Here is a 22,949-nt window from a genome sequence, read left to right as displayed (position 1 = left end):
CCAATGTTCATAGCAGCATTATTTACAATAGCCATGATCTGGAAACATGGAAAAAGACTTAACTGTAAGATGTGAAACCATAAAAGTCCTAGAAGAAACCATAGGCACCAAAATCTCAGACATCTCTCGTAGCAATATGTTTACCAGTACATCTCCCAGGACAGTGGAAACGAGGGACAAAGTAAACAAATGGGACTACATTAAAACACAAAGCTTCTGCACTGCAAAAGAAACCATCCACAAAACAACAAGAGAGCTCACTACGTTGGAGAACATATTTGCCAATGAAACATCTGAAAAGAGGTTAACCTCCAAAATATATAGGGAACTCATACAACTTAAGGTAGACAAACAATCCAATTAAAAAATTTGGGCAAAAGATACCTCCAGCCGAAGCCAGTTTGGCTCAATGGATAGAGCGTCGGCCTGCAGACTGAAAGGTCCTAGGTTCGATTCAGGTCAAGGGCATGTACCTTGGTTGCGGGCACATCCCTAGTAGGGGGTGTGCAAGAGGCAGCTAATTGATGATTCTCTCTTATCGATGTTTCTAACTCTCTATCCCTCTCTCTTCCTCTCTGTAAAAAATCAATAAAATATATATATTTTTAAAAAGATACCTCCAAAGTGAACCTACAGAAAGCCAAGAGACATATGAAAAAAATGCTCAAAGTCTTTAATCATATGAGAGATGCAAATCAAAACGACAGTGATAAAAAATCAATAAAATATATTTAAAAAAAACAAAACAAAACAACAGTGAGATATTACCTCATACCTGCCAGAATGGCTATCATCAGCAAATCAATAAACAAGATGTACATGTGGAGAAAAAGGAACCCTATTACACTGCTGCTGGTGGGAATGTAAACTGGGACAGTCACTGTGGAAAACAGTATGGGGCTTTCTAAAAAAAATAAAAATGGAAGTGCCATTTGACCCAGTGATCCCACTTGTAGGAATATATCCTAAGAGACCCAAAACATTGATAAGAAAGAATATATGCACTCCTGTGTGAGATTCTCCTCTCATTAAGGCTCATATATCTTTAACTGCAAGGATGAACTAGACATTACCTAAGACTGGATTTTCAGAATTCACAAATTATAAACAACATTGAGACATAATCTTTTCCCATAGAACTTCTTTTTCTTGTTTAATAAAAAGTACTGCAGCCCTGGCTGATATTGCTAAGTGTTTAGAGCATCAGCCTACACACTGGAAGGTTGTGGGTTCAATTCCCAGTTGAGGGTACATATGTACCTGGGTTGCAGGTTCCATCCCTGTCCTGGGTCAGGGCACATGTGGGAGGCAACCAATCAATGTCTCTTCTCACATCGATGCTTCTTTCCTCTCTCCCATTCCCCCACTTCTTCCCACTCTCTCTAAAATCAGTGGGAAAAATATCCTTACTCCTCAAGTGAAAAAACATGTGAGAAAAATAAAATAACATGAAAAAGTACTATGTAAGAGCCTAGACAGTCTGCCCATCTAATTCACTTCTTAGGCAATGAGCCTAGGCAATTCTTTGATGAGGTTGAATTAATTCCCATAGAAAGCAGATATATTCATCCAACATCTCTACTTAGATATCTTCAGGATTCCTCAGTACTAATGAAGTCCAGATTTCCTTAGCTCCATGGTCTGCAAACTGCAGCTCACGAGCCACATGCGGCACTTTGGCCCCTTGAGTATGGCCTCTTCCCCAAAATACCATGGCCTGGGCGAGTCTATTTTGAAGAAGTGGTGTTAGAAGAAGTTTAAAAATTTTGGCTCTCAAAAGGCATTTCAATCATCGTACTGTTGATATTTGGCTCTGTTGACTAATGAGTTTGCCGACCACTGCCTTAGCTCAACAATCAAGATGTACATGTGTCTACAAAAACCAAGTTAAATAAGTGACATGCTTGGTAGAAGAGACTAGAAAAAATGACAGGGATTGTGGCAATCAGGAAATCTTAAATTTGATTTAAAGGGGTGACAGTTGCTTTTCCCACCAATTATTGCTAAGCAGGAATGTGGGCCCTATGTTTTCTAATCTTTGGATTTTTTTCATGAAAAGTCATAGTTAATTTAGGCATGTGTTCACTTATGAAATTCAAAAGCTTTTTAGAAGATGTATAAGCCAAATTAAACTTGTGTGGGGATGAAATTTGTCATCTCTGTACTAATAACCAACACTAAACCAATATACTTAATCTTTTTTGCTCCCACTATCTTCATGTAATCCCATGCTCTAATGTGGTTGAATTGTTCCTTGTCTCCTAATCTATGCTTACTCTACATGCTTTTGCTCTTCTTTCATTCTAGACTATTCCTCCCTCAGAGCTACATGCTACATATAAAATTTTACTTCTCCCTACGCATAAGACCTAAAACGATAAAACTTCAAAGCAAACATAGGAGAAAAGCTTTATGACATTGGATTTGGCAGTGATTTTTTACAATAGATGACACCAACTGCACAGGCAATAAAAGTAAAAATAGATAAATTGGACTACATAAAAACCTAAAACTGTGCATCAAAGAACATACACAACAGAATGAAAAGGCAACCTATAGAATGGAAGAAAATATTTGCAAATCACATATCTGATTACAGGTCAATATCCAGAATATATAAAGAACTATACCTCAACAACAACAATAAAAAGCTATTAAAAAGTGGGCAAAAGACATGAATAGACATTTTTCCACAGGAGATATACAAATAGCCAACAATCATGTGAAAAGATACTCAACATCACTAATCATTAGGTACATGCAAACCCAACCACACTGAGGTATCACCTCACACCCATCAACATGGCTACTATAAAAAACAAAACACACTCCTAGTTCCTGTGCTGGGGATTTACAATACCATGAGATATATTAGATCTTGAATATTAAAGCTTCTGATTAAAGCAATCATAATCCTTTCTTTAATTGCTCTTTTTAAAGTTCTCTTTCCAATAATACTATAAACTACAAACCAATAAGAGTTTGATTTTTTTGGTCCCTCTTCCTAGGCTTAATCAATGAAATTGTTCTTAATCACCATTCAGACAAGGTGTTGGGTAAAATTTTTACCTGAACAATTTTCAATTCACTAATGTTTAATGTGAAAATATATTAATACAGTAATTTTTTTTAATTCACCTTCTCAAATCCCAATGGTGTCAACATTCTGATTTTGTAATTTATACCCACACATACCTCAAGGGTGCTGAGTGAACCACATTGAAAACACAGTTGCTCTAAAGCTAGAAGGAGTTTGTGGGTCATTCTCACCCTGAGCTTGTGCCTGAGAAGTGAATGAGGTCACAGTTGTATGATGGAACAAACCCTTTATGGGATTCTTGGACTGAAGCCCAGAAGTGGTAAGTAGCATGTTCTAAAAATAGGTAAATATATGAATTTTGTGGGAATCTACACAGTCCTTTTTTTTTTTTAAGTATAATCTCTATGAGATGTTTGAAAATAGTTTTTTAAAGGAATTATAATTTTGAGCCATGAGGATGACTTCACTGCACCTTTCAAGTGCCTAAATTGTGATCCTCTCCGGAGTGCCAGTTCTGTGGTAGGTTTCCAGATTTTCAGCACGTGTCCTTGAGTTGTTTAGAAACAACTGTTTTCTAGGTTCTGAGATGAAGACCTGGGAAATTGAACTCTGACCAGGGACTTCTTCTTCATGGTTTAATAGTATATAAGCGTCTAATATTCCTAAGTCAGCAACCCAGATTTTCTTCTCAATGAACCACCTAATACACTCTACATTTTGAAAAGATCATTGAAGAGATAAAACCAACAATAAAAGTAGGAAGCCCTACCATCCCAGCTTCTGATTCATAGGCCCTAACTCTAACTATCCAGAGTGGAAAAGAGGGACTATGGATGCCACAGTGGTTGAGTCCACTCAGGAGGATGTAAGGTAGCAAAACAGCATTGTGTCCCACGCCTGTTCCTACTTTTAAGAAAGACGTATGGTTTCATAATAAATCACATGGGTTTCAGAGCGATCTCCAAGAAGGAAACCCAGGAGAAATCTACTTACTACTAAACAGGTCTCCAAAATATAAACAGGTAAGTATTTTGGAAGGGCTATAACATTTTTTTTTCTTTACTATTTTTCCTTTTTTTAATGAATATATTGCATGTGTACATATCTTCCCATTGCCCTCCCTAACCCACTCCCATACATGCCCTCAACCCCCCAGTGTCTTGCGTCCATTGGTTATGCTTATATGCATGTATACAAGTCTTTTGGTTGATCTTTTATCTCCGCCACCTCTCCCTAACCTTCCTGCTGTAATTTAACAGTCTGTTTGATGCTTTACTGCCTCTGTATCTTTTTGTTTATCAGTTTATAATGTTCTTTATTATCCACAAAGGAGTGAGATCATGTGTTTTTTTTTCTCTTTCATTGACTGGCTTATTTCACTTAGCATAATCCTCTCCAGGGCTATAATATTTTATTCTCTGTCAATTATAACATGAAATGTCCCACTGATTGCACAAATAAATTTCATCCTTAAATAATTTTTTCTATATATTCCAAGGGGACCTTCCACATGGCTTTCCAACTTTGCACAAACCTCTAAGTTTAATTTATACATCTTACCATTCCTTAAGGCCCTGGACTTCAAATTTCAGGTCTGGAGCTGAGAACATTGCAAAAGAAAGTTGTACTATAGAGAAATTAATCTGTGAGCCTTAATTGTACCTTCTGAATTCCAGACAGAGTTACTGGCCACATGGCAGTTTCTGACATTAAGCCAAAATTTAAGCTGGATCCTCTAACAAAAGTACCCAGTTCCCCTGGCAAGAGGTAAGTAATGAACATATTAAGGTAATAAATACAATAAGGAGTTATTAAGGTAATGGATATATTAAATACCCATAAAGGCTGTGATGAAACAAGATGGAATGCTCTTCAAATATCTATTCCGTGAGCCCTAGTCAGTTTGGCTGAGTGGATAGAGAATTGGCCTGCAGACTGAAGTGTTCCGGGTTCCATTCTGATCAAGGCACCTACCTTGGTTGCAGGCTTGATATCCTGCAGGAGGCAACCAATGGATGTGTGTCTCTCACATCGATGTTCTCTCTGTGTGTCTCCCTCCCTCTCACTTTCTCTAGAAATCAATGGAAAAAACATCTTCAGGTAAGGATTAACAACAACAACAAATCTATTCTGGGATAAATTGAGTTATGAAACAAATGTGAACTGAAGATAAAGATTTTTATGAAAAGTATACATATCCAGTCAAAACTGGTTTGGCTCAGTGGATAGAGCATCAGCCTGCAAACTGAAGGGTCCCAGGTTCAATTCCGGTCAAGGGCATGTACCTTGGTTGCAGGCACATCCCCAGTGGGGCGTGTGCAGGAGGCAGCTGATCGATGATTCTTTCTCATCGATGTTTCTAACTCTCTATCCCTCTCCCTTCCTCTCAATTTACAAATATATTGTAAAAAATCAATACAATATATTTTTAAAAAAAGAAAAGTATACATATCCGTTTTGATTGGAGAGACAAAGAGTCCTCCTTCCTGTTCCTCCCAAATGAGAGGCTATTTTGGTGTGAGGGGACAGAATACCCTAGAGGGCTTAAGAAGTTGTCAGTTATACATTAAGATGTTTTGAGTGCCAGTTTTATTTTATTTTTTAAAATATATTTTATTGATATTTCACAGAGAGGAGGAAGGGAGAGAGATAGAGAGCTAGAAACATCGATGAGAGAGAAACATTGACCAGCTGCCTCTTGCACACCTCCTACCGGGAAACATCGACCAGCTGCCTCTTGCACACCCCCTACCGGGGATGTGCCCGCAACCAATGTACATGCCCTTGACCGGAATCGAACCTGGGACCTTTCAGTCCACAGACCGACGCTCTACCACTGAGCCAAACCGGCTTCGGCGAGTGCCAGTTTTAAAAAAGAATACATTTAGGGGATCAAGAAGACCTAAGCAAGTAAGAGTGTAAAGAAAAGGTCTGTAGCTCAAATATGGCCAATAAAATGAAATCTAGTTTATGGTGGCAGTGTGGGGAACCTGGGGGCAGCAGGCCTGTGGGAAGAACAATGCTATGGGCTGTCTCGAGCAAGTGGCTGGGCAGGACAACATAAAAAAAGGAAAAAAAAAGAAAATGAAATCTGGTAAGTTAGCAATGACCCAAGCTTGTACTAAAATTAGGAAGTAAGGTTTGCATGTGAGATTAACAATAGCTTTTTTCTTAGTCTGATGGATAAAAAATTCCAATAAACAGTAGCCACCAACAGCTGAAAGTGATCTATTCCTTATCAAATCATAAGAAAAGCCTCTCTCCTCTCTCACAATTAGCCATTTTCTTTGCCACTTTGAGAGTATTTCTCCTATTATCCTTTTTCCCCATTTATTTTCAGAGAGTGGAAGGGAGGGGGAAAGACAGAGAGAGAAACATCTATGTGAGAAACACATCGATTGGTTGCTTCCTGCACCCACCCTGATCAGGACTGGATATTGAGCCTGCAAGCAAGGTATATGCCCTTGACTGGAATCAAACCTGGTATGACTCTAGATATATTGTGATGTTTAGAATCATTCCAGTCAGCAAAAACTGATGAATGAAACAAATACTTTCTGGTTTCAAATATGTATTCAATCTTTTCATATCTTTTCTCAGGGATAAAGATTTACCAGGATCTCTCCCATGCCAATTAGGGTACAAAGAAAGGAAGTTGAGTGCTTCACAAATTCAAGGTAAAGAGAATCATTCCTCCAAATGAAGACATAAACAAAAGCCTCATAATATATCTGACCTATTTTTTTTTTTTGTCTGAGAGATTAGTGATTTCAAGGGTTGTCTACTGTACTCTGTTATTTGAGAGAGACAAAATTTAATTCAATATCTAATTTGTGGGAAAGAAGGGGGATTACTTTCAAGTAAACATCTTCCACCCCAGCCAGGTGGCTCAGTTGGTTGCAGCATCAACCTATGAACCAGGAGGTCATGGTTCGATTCCCAGTCAGAGCACATGCCTGGGTTGTGGGCTAGATCCCCAGTAAGGGAGCGTGCAGGAGGCAGACGATTAATAATTCTCTCTCATCATCGATGCTTCTATCTCTTTCTCTCACTCCCTTCTTCTCTGAAGTCAATAAAAAATTTTCAAATTAAAACCAATATGATGTAAAAGTTAAAATAAAATTTAAAACATATCATGCCTACATGCACATTACCTCTTTGACCTCTCCTACTCGTCCTCTCCTCTTACTCTGCTCCAGCTACACTCACGTCCATGCTGCTCCTGGAACATGCTGGGCCCATCCACCTTAGGGCCTTTGCTCTAGCTCCTTCTTCTCTCAGATATCCACTCCCTCTCACGTATTTAATACAAGCAACCTATCCCTCAATCCCTGGTACTCCCAGTCCCCTGACCTTGCATTACTTTTCCATTTTTCTATAGCACTTACCATCTTCTAACATATCTAATTTACATATTTATGAAAGAGCAGAGATCTTTTTCTGTTGAGTGCACAAAAGTTTCCTCAGCACCTAGAGCAGCACCTGGTACATAGAAGGCATAGAATAAATAATTGTTGATGAAGCTGCACTAATGCCTGAATGCCTACTAACATGCTCAAAATACAAGGAAAAATAGAAACAAGTCAGAGATGGTTCCAGTCCTAGAGAGGCCTTCCTCTCATCAAGGGAGAAAGATGTAAATTTTAGGCACAATTATAAGGCAGGTATCATTATCTCTATTGAATTAATCACTCTTGTACATGAAGATCTGAAACTTGAATGTGATAGAAAATGTTTTATTTTGGTGCCATTTGGGATATACTTTGTTCTGGGCTTATTTCTTCATTTGCTAACTTTAGAAACTACATTCTAATTTTGGCTCCAGTTAACTCATGCATTGAGTATTTCTTTGAAAAAACTTTGTTTCTGTACAACACATGCAGACCTCAGCTTTCTCTGGGTTTGAAGTCAGGTGGGCTGCCTGGTTCCTCTTCTCCAGGCCTGAACACTGAAATGAAGGTGTTGGCCAGCCTGGCCTCTTCTCTGGAGGCTCTGGAGGAGAATCCGCTTCTGAGCTTATTCAGGTTTTTGGCGGAATTCAGTTCGTACAGTTGTAGGGCTGAAGTCCCCATTTCCGTCTGGCTGTCCATCAACAGCCTTTCTCAGCCCCTTAAATCTGTCTGCATTCCACATCACATGGCCCTCCACATCTTCAAACCAGCAACAGCGGGTCAAGCCCTTATTCTGATAATCCAAGATCCTCTATTTTAATTACATCTGCAAAATCCCTTTTGTCATGTAATGTAATATGTTCACAGACTCCAATAATTAGGGTGTGGACATTTTTCAAAGGTCATTCCGCCTACATGTTTGGTTTTCCACCAACTAGTTGATGCCAGTTCAAATCTCATGCAAGGACACTGCCCTTCTTAAGGAATGTCTCATTAAGGACTCATATTTCTCTCAATATATTTTCAGAACAGGAACTCTATTGTCTGTCCTAGTTCCATTAGAATATGTATGTGTTCTTGAATAACTGTCCTAACTTCATTCCACTTCTCCAGCCTTTCAAGATGCCTACAACTTCTTTACCAAGGACAAAACTGGTAGTATTGATTTACATGGAATGGTGTGCACTTTAGCTAAAGTGGGAATGCATCTAACCAAGCATGATGTCTATAATGAATTAAAATATGCTGATATTGATCGTGAGTACTTTAACTTACCATTATTTTTTCTCATAAAAGCTTTCCTTAGGTATATATTTCCTCTCAGGGACTTTATGAACATGAGAAATGAACTTCACTTATTTGCTAAAAGTATATATGTATGTGTTTCTCTTTAAGGAGATCAGTGAGGTATGTGTACAAGTGATGAAATCAATGTAATGCTCCTTTGAAAAATCCTGTGTGGAAAATAAAAGTGGTTGCCATATTTCAATATTGAATTCAGATTGCCTGTGATGGTGTACATTTTGGAGAGTGCCTTACAATAACAGATGCAGAGGCATTGACAATTTCAAAATGCCATGTTGCCAAGGAAATTCAAGCCCTTTGTTTCTATATGAATCAATTCCGACAAATCTTCTTTCCATCATTACAACCCACCTATATTGAATTTCAAATGCCACAGCATGTTTGTTGATATTTTTATAGCATACAGATAATATTTTCTTGGCATATATACTGACCTACTAATTAGTAGCCCAAACTAATATATTTTGTGGGAAATATATTCAGAGAATTATTTTCTCGCACCTCTCCCCACCCGGTTGCCAGTGACCTATTCAATTTGTATCAGTTCCCCACATGGGTCGATGTCACCAGTTTGTTAAAGCTTCACTTGTTTCCACTAACTGCCCAATCTTCCTGTTCTTTCATTGAAACACACACACGACTCTAATAGCATCTAATTTTAGAGGAAACAATGTGCAACTTGGGGATGTTATAATAATAGAAATATTAGAGGTATAGAGTGGAAAGCAGGGGTGGGTTCCTTGCAAAATGGCAAGTCTCTAGGGAAGGAGTGAATGGATAGGACTGAAACGGTTAGGAGCCCCGGGTTTGATGTTTACACCCCACCATTGCTTCGGTGCGCTGTGTGTGACTGGTGTAATGCTGAGACCACTTCAAGAAGACCTGAGCTCATCTCCAACCCTAAAATGCTCTGTTTTTAACTATTAGATGGCCTGTGATGTTTTAATTTTTTTATATTTAGAATATAATTTGATAATTAAAATACATCTTATACCCTTGATCTGAGGATTAGATTTCTGTTGCAGGAGATGGGAAAGTGAATTTCTCAGACTTTATAAAGGTGCTAACAGATAAGGACCGCTTCCTTAGAGCTGTGGGTAAGTAGAGATACTGCTGGGTATATAGCAGTTGGAGTAGTTGCAATTCACTGCATAGTAAATATTATTCATTTCAGCCCCCAGTCAGGAGACAAACCGAGAATGTGTACTCGGGAGTGTGACTGACTTTTGTACCGCTTCTCCAAAACTGTATTTGCTGAGCAAATGGATACAGTTTTAGATTTAACTTAAGTGTATTCAGCCCTTCTGCAAGAGATACTATTTTAAAAAATATATATATTTTATTGGTTTTTTACAGAGAGAATAGAGAGTTAGAAACATCGATGAGAGAGAATCATCGATCAGCTGCCTCTTACACACCCCCTACTGGGGATGTGCCCGCAACCCAGGTACATGCCCTTGACCGGAATCGAACCTGGGACCTTTCAGTCCGAAGGCTGACGCTCTATCCACTGAGCTAAACCAATCAGGGCTTTTTTTATTTTTTTATTTTTTTATCTCTAATGAGAGCACTCAGGCAGTGGTATAGAAAAATTTGTTTACCTTTTATAGTATTTTAATTCTTTACTGACTGAGTACATGTGCTACTTTGGGAGGCACTCCATTTACAAAAGAAAAAAAAATTAGAGAAAAGAAAAATGCTCTGTCTCATGCAAAGGTGGGTGTACACAATTTACTGTTCCCCAAAAATATCCTCCTCCCCCTGAGGAAGCCTCTGCCCTCGGTGCAAGGGCTGTGGAGAGTCTGCTTGAGGTTAGAGAGCATGTTCTCATGTAATGTGATAAACAATGTGAGGGCAAATATTTTTGTTCGTCCTCTAATGGTTTGTTCATGAGTTTAACAGGTGCCTTGGAAAATCTAATCCTATTCATGTCATATTTTCTAGGATAAATACATTCCAAATTCCAGATATTGTATATTGTTTTGATAATATATCCATTCATAGGCTATGCACTGTCCTTGGAGCAAAGAGAACTTATTGCTTCAAGTTCCAGTACAGTAACAAGGATTTGCCTGCAAGCCAGAGATATATTTACCAACAACTCCTTTAACTAGAATGGGACAATTGTCCTTAACATATAATTCATGTTTATATTAAATGTATTACTATATTTACTTAGAGGCCATTGAACTGAAAGTCTTTTGTCAATTCCATGATAATTTTGTTCAGTAATAAAAACGACCTTTCTATAATAGAACTGATGTTGAAAGTTTTTCTAAAATTCTCACCTCTTTGATTTGGTATTAATTTTAGTCATTTTAGTACTTTTTTTGATAGATGATTTTTTTCAGAAAGCATTCTTAATCTTTTTTTTTTCTTTAATAGTTCCAGAAAAAGACAAGTGTTTAGATTTTGCTGGCAACCCAGGGATTCTGTTGTTTGAAATTCTATCAAAGCTTGTAGAGTTGTCAGCCTTACCCAGAAAGACTATAATGGAATTAGTAAGGTAAGTGACAAAGGGGCAAACAGGATCTCCTCAGAAACACCTATAAGGGTGTTAACAAGGCAGTCTTCTCTCACTAACATTCGACTTCACAGGGTCTGCTGCAGAACAAAGATGTGTGGGCAGATGGTCACATGCCACAACATGAGACTTCATGACTTTATCCCCACAGTTCTGACTTCAGACCATCTTGGGTCCACACTAAGTACCTAAGACAGCTAAGAAAGCTCAGCCTTTCCTACCCTAAGCTAGGGAATCCCAGGAAAATCAGACTTTTCCAAGGATGATCTGGGGTGGGCTTGGAAGTCTAGTTTGAATACAAAACATTCCCATTCATGCTGGAACTTCTAAGGGCTTTCAAGAGGTCCTTTGAGTCTGAGAGAAGGCACAGCAAGTTCAGACTTCCCAAAGTAGCCTTTGGAGTGAAGCAGAGCCAGATAAGGAAGCATTCTCATACCCAAATGAGTCTTTTTCCTGGGAGGGAGAAAAGGGGGAGAAGGAGAGGGAGAGGGGGGAAAAGAGAAAAAGAGAGAGAGAGAGAGAGAGAGAGAGAGAGAGAGAGAGAGAGAGAGAGAAATATTGACTTGTTGTTTCACCTATTTGTGCATTTACTGGTTGCTTCTTGTATGTACCCTGATGAGATCCAACCTACAACCTTGGCATATCAGGATGACGCTCTAACCAACTGAGTTACCCAGCCAGGTAACGTGGTTGGTCTTGGGAAAGAGGAAGGAAGCCAGAGCCCAGGAACTACATGTATAAAATAGTCAAATGGGTCCTAATCAGTTTGCCTCAGTGGATAGAACATCAGCTTGCAGAGTGAATGGTCCCAGTTCAGTTCTAGTCAAGGGCACATACCTGGGTTGTGGGCTCGGTGGTCCCCACTGGGGGGTATGTAGGAGGCAGCCAATCAGTGATTCTCTCTCATCATTGATGTTTCTATCTCCTCCCTTCCTCTCTGAAATCAATAATAAATATATTTTTAAAAATCTATATATATAAAAAGCCAGCAACCAGATCGCTTAACAACTGAAATGACTGATCGCTATTGCAGCCAATGAACCAGTCTGATCTGGGGGTGGGGTCGGCTGGCCAACCTCCTGTGGCTCCTCCCACCAGCTGCTCCGCCCCTGATGAGCCCTCATCAACTCATTGGCCTGAAGCCCCTCCCCCCAGCTGGCCCCGCCCCTGACCACCTCCCCACACCAATTGGGGTAGGGCCCGCTGGCCAATCACCCACAGTCTCTCCCTGCACCCAGCCAAGCCATGATTGGCCCAATCAGGGTGGGCTAACCAGCCAATCTCCTGCCATCTCCTCCTCCTGACAGGGCCACCAGACCCCACATGCACAAATTTGTGCAATGGGCCTCTAGTAAATAAAATATTCAGATGCCCTGTGGCAAATATCAGTAGATATTCTATACATGTCACAGAAGCAGGCATTCAGTAAGTAATAGTGAATGACTATACAAATTAAATTTTTAAAAATTTATTTAGCATATATGACCTGTAATTTGACTCGCCCCCTTCTCTACCCCCCCCCCCCCCCCATTTGTCTAGCAGGCACTTTTTCAGTAGAACTATAGCATTTATTTATTTATTTATTTCTGGATTACCTTATTTATTTATTTACTTATTTATTTTAGCTATTTCCAAAGAAAATTCCAAGAAGCCACCTTAGGAATATTGTGGAATTCCTCCCCTATGGATTATGGAAAAAGGAGATTTAAGGCAGACATGTGCACACCTCTGACCTCAAGCACGGCTGCCTTTGCTAATGCTGCCCGGATTACATTAATGAAAGAAAAGGATTTATTCAAATATCTTGAGGAGCTCAGGAGTAAGAGCCATTTATTTCCCCCCTCTATTGTAAAGGATTTATTTAAATTAAATTATTATCTGTGTACATATCTTAGTAAAGTATTTATTTGTATAGTAATGGTCAAAAATAAATATGAGAGGCTAAGTGCTGTAAGAGCAGGACCACAGCCTATCTTGAGTGACTGATCTCTGTTACCCAGATATCATTTGAAAGCAAATGTATATATTACCTGAGTCCTCAGATACCTGGATGAAGCTGAGAGTCTGTGGAGGGGTAGGGGTTGGGGGGCACAGGAGAGTAAAGAAAGTGGGTCATGGCACAGAGAAGTGTAGACAAAGCAAAATAGATGCTATATGTATGTCTTTCAAGTGAATTTCTTCTTATATTATTTGTGATAGCATTTTTGTGTGTGTGATAACATTTTTTATCTTTTTAGGATGCAATCCTCCTTCAGATAACCCATATTCAAAAATACCCATCTTTCCATTGTTTCCTAATGTGGATGGGCTGGTAATGGGAAAGCCATTCAAAGACATGCATAAATTAGAAATGCTTAGGAGAAAGGAGCCTCTGAGTTTCTTTGATGACTACTTTTTCCATAAAAGGGATTGGAAAACACAGGTGAGATTTAGATTTTGTCACATCAGTTAATTTAAATACTTGGGTTGTTTTTCTTAATTGACTTCAGAGAGGACGAGAGAGGAAGAGAGAGAGAGAGAGAAATATCAATGATAAGAGAGAATTATTGATTGGCTGCCTCCTGCATGCCCCACATTGGGGATACAGCTCAATCTAGGCGTGTGCCCTGATTAAAATCAAACCATGAACCCCTGGTTCATAGGTCAATGCTCAACCACTGAGCCGGGCTAACTACTTGCATTTTTAAGTTCTAACTTAACAGAAATAGTTTTTTAATGACATATATTTAGTCATTTTATTTCAAACCAGATTCCCTAGACATAATCCTAAATTTAAGCTCAGGTAGAGATATTTAATTTCAACAAATAGTTAAACTTATTGAAAAATACAATTCTAGGCTTGGGGTTGAGGGTTGGGGAATATAAAAAGAAGAATAAAAAGGCCCTCAGGTCCTGCCTCCAACTGTTCTTCCATCAACTCGGGGACCATAGCTGCACTTTGGTCTCCCTCAACTGGCTCTAGATCATGGTTGAGTCAGACACAACCCAAAGGAACAATGTTGTGATGGAGGGGCCGTCCTGCCCTTGGACTGGAACTCATTTATACTCCCAACTGAACCTTCTGGACCTGCTTCAAGTTCTGTTGCCTTTAATCTATTTGCCTTCTTCTCAAGGTACACTTTCTCATCATGAGTTGTAAGGTCTCAGGCAAGTATCCCCTAGTTTCTGGATATTCTTTCAAGAGTCGCTGGCCTTACCCTGGTTTGTCACAGGCCTTCCAGCCTTAAAAACAAGATCAAGCTTTAACTAGAGACTAGCCCACCCTGTGGAGCATCTCTGGGTTTCAGAGATCCATGTGTGGTTCACATCATTATGAAATCCCTAAAAGGTCCCTGTAGGCATAGGTTTAAGAATCGCAAGATGCCGGGACCGGTTTGGCTCAGTGGATAGAGCATCGGCTTGGGGACTGAAGGGTCCCGGGTTCAATTCCGGTCAAGGGCATGTGCCTTGGTTGTGGGCAGATCCCCAGTGGGGGGTGTGCAAGAGGCAGCTCATCGATGACTCTCTCTCATCGATGTTTCTAACTCTCTATCTCTCTCCCTTCCTCTCTGTACAAAATCAATAAAATATATTAAAAAAAAAAAAAAAAAAGAATTGCAAGAGCAGGAGGAGGGAGAAAAAATAGGGAATTTCTCATCAATAGGCATGAAGTAAAAATTATGCAATATGAATAAATTCTAGAGATCTGCTCTACAACACTGTGTATATAGTCAATGCTGTATCATACACTAAAAATAGTGTTGAGGATAGATCTCTTGTTTAAGAGTTCTTCCCAAAACAAAATAAAAATATATATTTTTTTAATGAGTCCCATGATGATCACAAATGACGTAAAGTCATGACTTGGTCTTTAGCTCTCCAAATGAAGTCACACCCACAGGCAAATATCATTGACCATATGGTTTATCCGTATTTCTTAACGTTCCAACATGCAGCCAACATTGAAAACCATTGCTCAATGAAAAGGGAAACTGAATAAATGAGTGGCAGGGACAGAACTACTTGTAAGGCCTAGTGTAAAATAAAAATGTAAGCCCTTTATCCAAAATTATTAAGACCATAAAGATAGCAACAGTGGAACATGAAACTGAATTCAGGGCCCTTCTAAGTTTGAGGTCCTATGTAATTGCATAGGTCACACCCATGAAGTTGTCCCTGAAAAGAGGATAATTGAGGGGAACAAATAAAGATACAGGGAGAGATTTTGGCCTTGGAAATTAGGAAAAACTCACATATAAGAGGGAAGGAGGAAAAACCAGGTTCAAGGATGGAAAAATCCTAAGGTGGAAAGAAGAGTAGAAAAAGTTCATATTAGATAGCCTTGAAGAGACAATCTGAGGGAGTATGAAGGTCTAGTTTTCTATTGGTTGCTATGAAGATTGCTAACAGTGAATAAAGAAAAGCAATATCAAACAGTCCTGCAGGTCTGAATGAAATTAGGCAATATACATGTTCACAAAAGCAATCAGCATATTCACAAGATTTCTACTGCATTGTGAAGCAGCCCAGGAACAGGGAACATGGATGGCTCTTTCCCATGAGAAGTCTGCGAGCAATAATATAGGTTGTACTCTATGAAAGGCATATTCATTTCAGTGTTGTGTGATGGCTTGAAAAGTTTGAGTAAGGATGGTTTTGGCTCTTCTCTATCCTCTATATCCATTCCATACATCAATCATCTTAAAGTCAATACTTCTCTTATGAGAAGGCTTTATCATTATGAAAGAGAATTTGCTAAATGCCCATCTACACTAGGGACAATACCAGGTACCACAAAACACCTGAGAAATGCTTTAGCAATAACCTTATAAATCATAACAAACCCTTTCATTATATAATATACTTCTGTTTATTATGTCTTTGTTATATAATTCATACTAAAATATATCACTAACCTTCTTTTAAAATGTGCATCAAGGCAGCAGATGTAAAGCCTATCGACTCTTCCTCCAGCTACCCAGCTGAGATCATCACCATTGACCAAATGCTCAAGAAAAAGCAGAAATGGAACGTGGCTGAGACAGCTACTCTTAGACCACATGTGAGTACTCACAGTTGAATGCCTTCCCAGAAAGCATTGACAAAAATATTTTCCACTTCAATACTACAACCATAAAACCAAGAGGGTTTTTTCTACTCTATGTCTTTAAAATAAGACATCATTTCTAAGTTTTACCTGTTCTGATGACTTTTTAAATTTTTTAAAATTTATTTCAGAGAGAGGAAGGGAGAGGGATATAGAGAAACATCGATGAAAATCATTGATTGCCTCCTGCACACCCCTATGTACTGGGGATTGAGCCAACAGCCCAGGCATGTGTCCTGACCAGGAATCAAACCATAACTTCCTGGTTCATGAGTCAAACCTCAACCACTGAGCCACACCAGCTGGGCATAATGACATTTCTTGCTCTTTAATCAAATGTTAACTGTTATAATTTATTCTGCTAATCTCCTATGAGCCATACCCAGCATAATTTCTGGGACATTAATCTGTTTCATGGTGGAAATAGCTACTAGTTAAGATACTAAACCAACAATCACAGTGAGGGATACACTCAAGGAATCATGATGAGTTAAAGCATCATTATTCCAACAGCTAAAAAAATAATAGTAATAATATTTAAGTGAGCTTCTAGGTGGCAGGCATTGTATTCTTCAAGTGCTCTAATTCACATGCAGTAATTCATTTACTTATCACAGTGACCATTTGAGGTAGGCACTGTTATCATTCCTTATCATTTCACAAATATCCGAGGAGAGGTTAAGGGATTTCCCCGAAGGCACACAGCTAGGCAATAGTAGAGCCAGAATTATAAGCACTGTCAGCTTGGCTCCAGAATCCACACTTGTAACCACAAATCAATGCTACCTGCCTGTTTTTGTGACCTGACTGCTTAATTCCTTTTGTAGTTCACAGAGACAGACTGAGGTGTATTTATTTTATGCCGCCTCCCTTCTGTATTTGACACTAATGATAAAACTCTCCTTAATGCTTTCTACTTCTTTGGCCTTTACAATACTGGATCTTCAATTCTCCTTGTAGCTCTGTGTCCTTTTCTCTCTCTTCTCTTTCCTGAATGTTCATCCCTAAGTCTTAATATTTTCTTTTTTTTCCTAGTATCATGCTGGTACTCTTCTCATTATATATGCTAATCCACTCATTTGTTCAATAAATATTTATCAATTATTAACAAAGTTCTGGGATTAGGAGATACCACAGAGGGGGAAAAAAAAAAAAAAAGTTCCTACCCTCACGGGGCTTAGAATAAGGGTGGAAGACAGGGAGAAGGAAACGAGCAGTAGTAATTATTGCGATAAATGGAACTTCAATGAAGGCTACTGAGAGACCAAGGCCTCCAGGCTGGCACACCAGACGTCCCAAGGGCTGAGATGCTTGGGAAGATCAATAACTTGGCATACCTGTAGCCCAGTCCCAGCAGAATATTGGGGATCTCTGCATTAATCAAAGGGAAAGTTGGGATGAGTATTGTTTGGACTATTGATCTACCCTACTTATTTCAACTGCCACCTATACACTAATAATTTATAAGTTTGTCACTAGCCTGGACTTCTTTTCAGTACTTCTGTCTTACCTCGATGACTGCTGGATATTTTTACTTCACTGTCTCATAGCATATCCAACTTGACATGTCCAAAACCAAAATCATTATCTGCATAAATTGGCTATTCCTTGAGTGAATATCTCAGATGGTGATAGCTACCATCTTCCCAGTCACTGAAACTAGAAAGCCAGCAGTCATCCTTAAGTTACACATTTTCCTCATTCCTCGCATCTACCAATCACCAAATCTGGCTACGCTCATTCCCCTGAAGATTTTTGAAATATGTCCTCTTTGCTCCATCCTATCACTGCTGCCTTAAGCCTCTATCAGGTCCAGCCTAGACAACAATCTCCAACTTTGTATCCCTCCCTCTTAGCTGCTCCCCTCTGCCCACTCCACACAGGAGATCCAACTATATCACTGACCTGCTTAAGAATGAATGCTTCCCTCTCCCAGATGACAGGCTTTTCAACTATATGTCATGCTCCACACAACTGAGGAGTTTATCTCACGTCCATCAGAAAGAGTGGCTCACTGCAGCGCGATTCTCACTGAGGACAGGGTTCTCCCCAGCCTAACGGAGACCAAGTCTAAGGGCCAACGACTGGTACAGCAGGCCTTGCCTGCCTTGCCTTCATCCCTCCCTCCCACTTTAAACTTGATGTTTTAGCAATAGCAAGGCGCGTTGCCCCCCTTCCCCACCAATACCAGGATATTTATTTATTGCCTTTGAGCCTTTGCTCATACTAGCCCCTCTCCCTGGAACACCTTCCCGTCACCACTCTCAATTTTACAAAATCCTTAAGGACCTACGCAGCTCAGCATCTTCTTCCTCCCTGACCTAGAGTGGACTGACAGCCATTCTTGGCACTCCTCTTATATTCAGAGCCTATCGCCATCCCACATGTCCTCCTTGTTTTAGTCTATTGTGTTATTTTATTTTATTTTATTTTATTTTTTTTGGATTTTTTTTTTTAATAAGTTTTTATTTTTCATATTATTACAAATGTTCCTTCCCCCCGCCCCCCCACCATTGCTCTCCTCCACCAGGTTCCCACCCCACCCTCTGCCCTTTCCCCTCTCCCCATTGTCCTCATCCATAGGTGCACAGTTTATGTTCAGTCTCTTCCCACGCCCCCCTCTCCCCTTTTCCCCAAGAATCGTCAGTTCACTCCCCTTCCATACCTCTGATTCTATTATATTCAACAGTTAATATTGTTCATCAGATTTTTTTAATTTCCTTGGTTTTTAGATTCACTTGTTGATAATTATGTATTTGTTGTTCATAATTTTTATCTTTGTTTACTTTCTCTTCTGAAAGAACCCCCTTCAGCAATTCATATAATTCTGGTTTGGTGGTGATGAACTCCTTTAGCTTTTTTTTATTAGTGAAGCTCTTTATCTGGCCTTCGATTCTGAGTGATAGCTTTGCTGGGTAGCTTATTTTTGGCTGTAGGTTCTTGCTATTCATCACCTTGAATATTTCTTGCCATTCCCTTCTGGCCTGCATGGTTTCTGTTGAGAAGTCAGCTGACAATCGTATAGGTGCTCCTTTATAAGTTACTACCTTCTTTGCTCTTGCTTCTTTTAATATTCTCTTTTTATCTTTTGCTCTTGGAATTTTAATAATGATGTGTCTCGGTGTGGTCCTCTTTGGATTCCTTTTGTTTGGAGTTCTGTGCGCTTCCTGGACTTGTAAGTCAAATTCTTTCACCAGGTGGGGGAAGTTTTCTGTCACTATTTCTTTCAGTATGTTTTCGATATCTTGCTCTCTCTCATCTTCTGGAACCCCCATAATTCTGATGTTGGTTCGCTTGAAGTTGTCCCAGAGGTTTCTTACATTATCTTCAATTTTCTGGATTCTCTTGCCTTCTAGCTTCTGTGGAGGAGTGTCTTCTGGCTCTTTATGTTCCAAATCTTTGACTTGATTCTTGCGATCTTCCCTTTTGTTTTTAGGACTCTGTAAAATATGTTTTATTTCAGACAATGTATTCTTTATTTCTTGTTGTTCCCTTATCATTTCTTGATGGTCTCTTTTCATATCCTCATAGGTCTTATCCATCTTTTCTAGGAAATTCTTGAAAAACCTTATAAGCGTAGATTTGAACTCTATATCCAGACGCTTTTTGTCCTCCATTTCTTTCGTTTGTGATCTATTTTGTTGTCGCATTTCGCAGTTACAGATGGGACGGGGTTTCAGGGTGGAGCCTGCAGCTTTGGCTTCCGTCAGCCCCGCCCTATGCGGGTCCTTCAGTGCTCGCTGCCGGCGCCTCTGAGGGAAAGGTGCCCTCGATTTTCGCCTGCTGCCAAACAGTCTATGCTCTCCCACAATGAGCCCGGTATTGGGGTTCAGTTCAGTTGGAAGTGGAGTTGGAGGTGGCGTTCACAGCAGTCTGGAGCCCCAGTCTCCTTCCCGTCAGGGCAATCCCGCGGCACAGCCGACCGTCCCTTCTCTGGGGGCAGTGTGCGCGCCTCCGGGACCTCCTTTCTCCGCTACCCCGGGGTTCCGACTTACAGCCCAGCTCCCTATGGCTGAGCCTGGGTCCCCGGGGTCTGGCCCAGAACTGGGGTTCAGAGCAGTCAGGGGCCCAGCACAGTCAGAGTGTTTATCTCCTTTCCGCTAGGGAACGCCCGTCAGGCACTCGGCCTCCCTCCTCTCCGGCTCCGTCCTCTCCGCGCGCCGCGTGTCTCCGTACCTTGGGCTTTTACAGCTCCTCCGCGCTTCCTTCTGGTTTTCTCCTTGCTTCTCGTTGTAGGATTTCCAGTCAGTCGACTTTCCTGTAGTTCTGGGTATTGTCCATTTTATATTTTAGTTGTATTTTATTAAAATTGTTGTGTGCGGCTGCGGCTAGTTGCCTACCCGAGCAGCCATCTTGGATTCTCCTATAAATAGGTCTATTGTGTTATTTTAAAAAATATATATTTTATTGATTTTGTACAGAGAGGAAGGGAGAGAGATAGTTAGAAACATCGATGAGAGAGAGTCATCGATCAGCTGCCTCTTGCACACCCCCTACTGGGGATATGCCCGCAATCAAGGTACATGCCCTTGACCGGAATCGAACCCGGGACCCGTCAGTCCCCAAGCCAATGCTCTATTCATTGAGCCAAACTGGTTTCGGCTAGTCTACTGTGTTATTAACATCCTTATAAAATTTCTTATAATCTCATTATTCCAAAGTAATTTATTTTCATTATCCATCAACTCCTAATTCTTCAAGAGGCACCACCGATATATAAACTCGGTGACTTTCAAATAGACTGAGAACATAACTCTTGGGATATCTAGAATTGTGGTCCACAAATCAAAGATATTTTAAGATAACAACTGTAAACACCTGCTTTCTCATTACAGGTGAAGAGAGCTCTAGATGTCTATCACTTAGGAGTTGCTCTTGAGCACCGAAAAGATATGCTAAATTTCTGGCATGAGATCCGAGGGGATTTGGTTGCAGTAGACACTAAAAATGAGTCCTTTTATGAAACCTTTTCTACTTATACATGGTCCTGGAATGTTTGCCAAGAACTACTTTCCGCAAAGGACTTAAGGTTATACGATGCCTGCATGAATGGAAATTCCTCCCACAGTCCTTCATTCTCTTCCTCTTCGGATACCACTGAATGTGACATAGAAACAGGAAGAAAAAGAAAACGGAAAGGTTCCAAAGGGTTTCGACAATGAAATTTCTACATTTTCTAAGCAGCTCACTTCAATCTACTTTTTCATAGATATCAAAATTATGGTTTCTTAATTTGTCTAGTACATTCTTAGCAGCTGGAAATGTTGATATCTTTTAAATTCTAACCAGTCAAAAAGTTTAAGTCATAATATGGTTTCCCTTTTCAAATTCTTACTATAGTAAATAAATGCCATTCTGTTATCTCCCTAGCAACCAGCTGCGCTCTGCTGCCCCCATCTGGTTCTGGCTCAACACTGCCTGGGCAGGAGAAAAACTGCAAACAGGCACTTACCTGGACCCAGAGCTGCCCTTGTGAGCACCTAAGGGCCCTCCCAGCAATAAGCATCTGAGTTTATGTGACTGTAAATGGCATTAGGTTTTTTTATTATTTGTCAGGGTGGCCAGAGGCAATGGATGACAATGACCTTTCCGTTTCAGGGAATAATATCACCATCTCCCAGGGAGTCTTGATTAAATGTGGGTGTTCCTAAGGCTCCTTTAGCCACATACCTTCAGGCCCTCTTAAAAATAGCCCTTTTCATCCATGTATTTCTTCTTGTTGCCCTTCAATACATTGAATAAAGCAGCACATAATAAATATATTACAAGTTGGGTTGTAATTATTTTATTGTGGAAAATATATAGAAAACTTACTAGTATTTCAGTTATGTTTAAGTGTATATCACCCATTACATTTTGTTCCATTATAGGAAAAGAAATAAAATAACAGAAAAAGGAAAGGACATGTTCCATACTGATGGTGCCAGTGGCTTATAATGTAAAATTATAACATTCCAGGAAAAAGCAATAAAGAGAGTGAAGGCAGCAAAACTGTTTAATGAAATAGCCTTGAAGTAATTTTGTGTTACCAAGAATATTCAAAACTATCTAAATATACTTGCCATTATTCATAATGTCATTTTGGGAAAAATAACTAACTTTATAGATAAGTGACCATGATTTCTAACAAAAAAACCCAAGATTTATGATTTGACAAGAATTGTTTGTTTTTGAATGGCTGCGAGTGTAACAAGCAATCTAAGAGATTTAATTTGGATGTCAAAATATTGGACCAACGGAATAATAAAATAATATTTTAAGTAGATCTGTCCTGGAAAATAAAAAAATGTACACTAATATATATTTTTTAAATATATATTTTACTGATTTTTTACAGAGAGGAAGAGAGAGGGACAGAAAGATAGAAACATCGATGAGAGAGACACATCGATCAGCTGCCTCCTGCACACTCCCTGTGCACATACTGGGTATGTGCCTGCAACCAAAGTACATGACCTTGACCGGAATCGAACCTGGGACCCTTTAGTTTGCAGGTCAACACTCTTATCCACTGAGCCAAACCGGTTAGGGCACTAATTTATTCTTTATATTAAATTGCCACATACTGTTGATGACAGCATAAACTAGCATCTCTCTGATGGA

General features: G+C 39.7%; 1 protein-coding gene across 3 annotated transcripts; it reads left to right on the top strand.

Moving 5' to 3' along the window:
• Positions 1 to 1,489: 1,489 nt before the first annotated feature.
• Positions 1,490 to 22,319, top strand: EFCAB3 (EF-hand calcium binding domain 3). 3 transcript variants are annotated; one of them, XM_084861733.1, is made up of 10 exons: positions 1,490 to 4,062; positions 4,717 to 4,807; positions 6,641 to 6,717; positions 8,545 to 8,688; positions 9,762 to 9,833; positions 11,122 to 11,242; positions 12,886 to 13,079; positions 13,498 to 13,682; positions 16,179 to 16,301; positions 21,182 to 22,319. In XM_084861733.1, the coding sequence occupies exons 2-10, from the start codon at positions 4,734 to 4,736 to the stop codon at positions 21,506 to 21,508; spliced, it is 1,317 nt and encodes a 438-aa protein (XP_084717859.1). In that variant the 5' UTR covers positions 1,490 to 4,062; positions 4,717 to 4,733; the 3' UTR covers positions 21,509 to 22,319. The 3 variants fall into 3 exon arrangements, with proteins under 3 accessions (XP_084717859.1, XP_084717860.1, XP_084717861.1); XM_084861734.1 differs by having other exon boundaries at positions 4,633 to 4,807; XM_084861735.1 differs by having other exon boundaries at positions 1,490 to 4,807; positions 21,717 to 22,319.
• The last annotated feature ends 630 nt before the right edge of the window (positions 22,320 to 22,949 follow it).

This window comes from Pipistrellus hanaki (genome assembly GCF_964339955.1).
Source record: "Pipistrellus hanaki genome assembly, chromosome: 16".
NCBI classification, from domain to species: Eukaryota; Metazoa; Chordata; class Mammalia; order Chiroptera; family Vespertilionidae; genus Pipistrellus; species Pipistrellus hanaki.
This window is presented reverse-complemented; position numbering and strand designations above follow the sequence as displayed.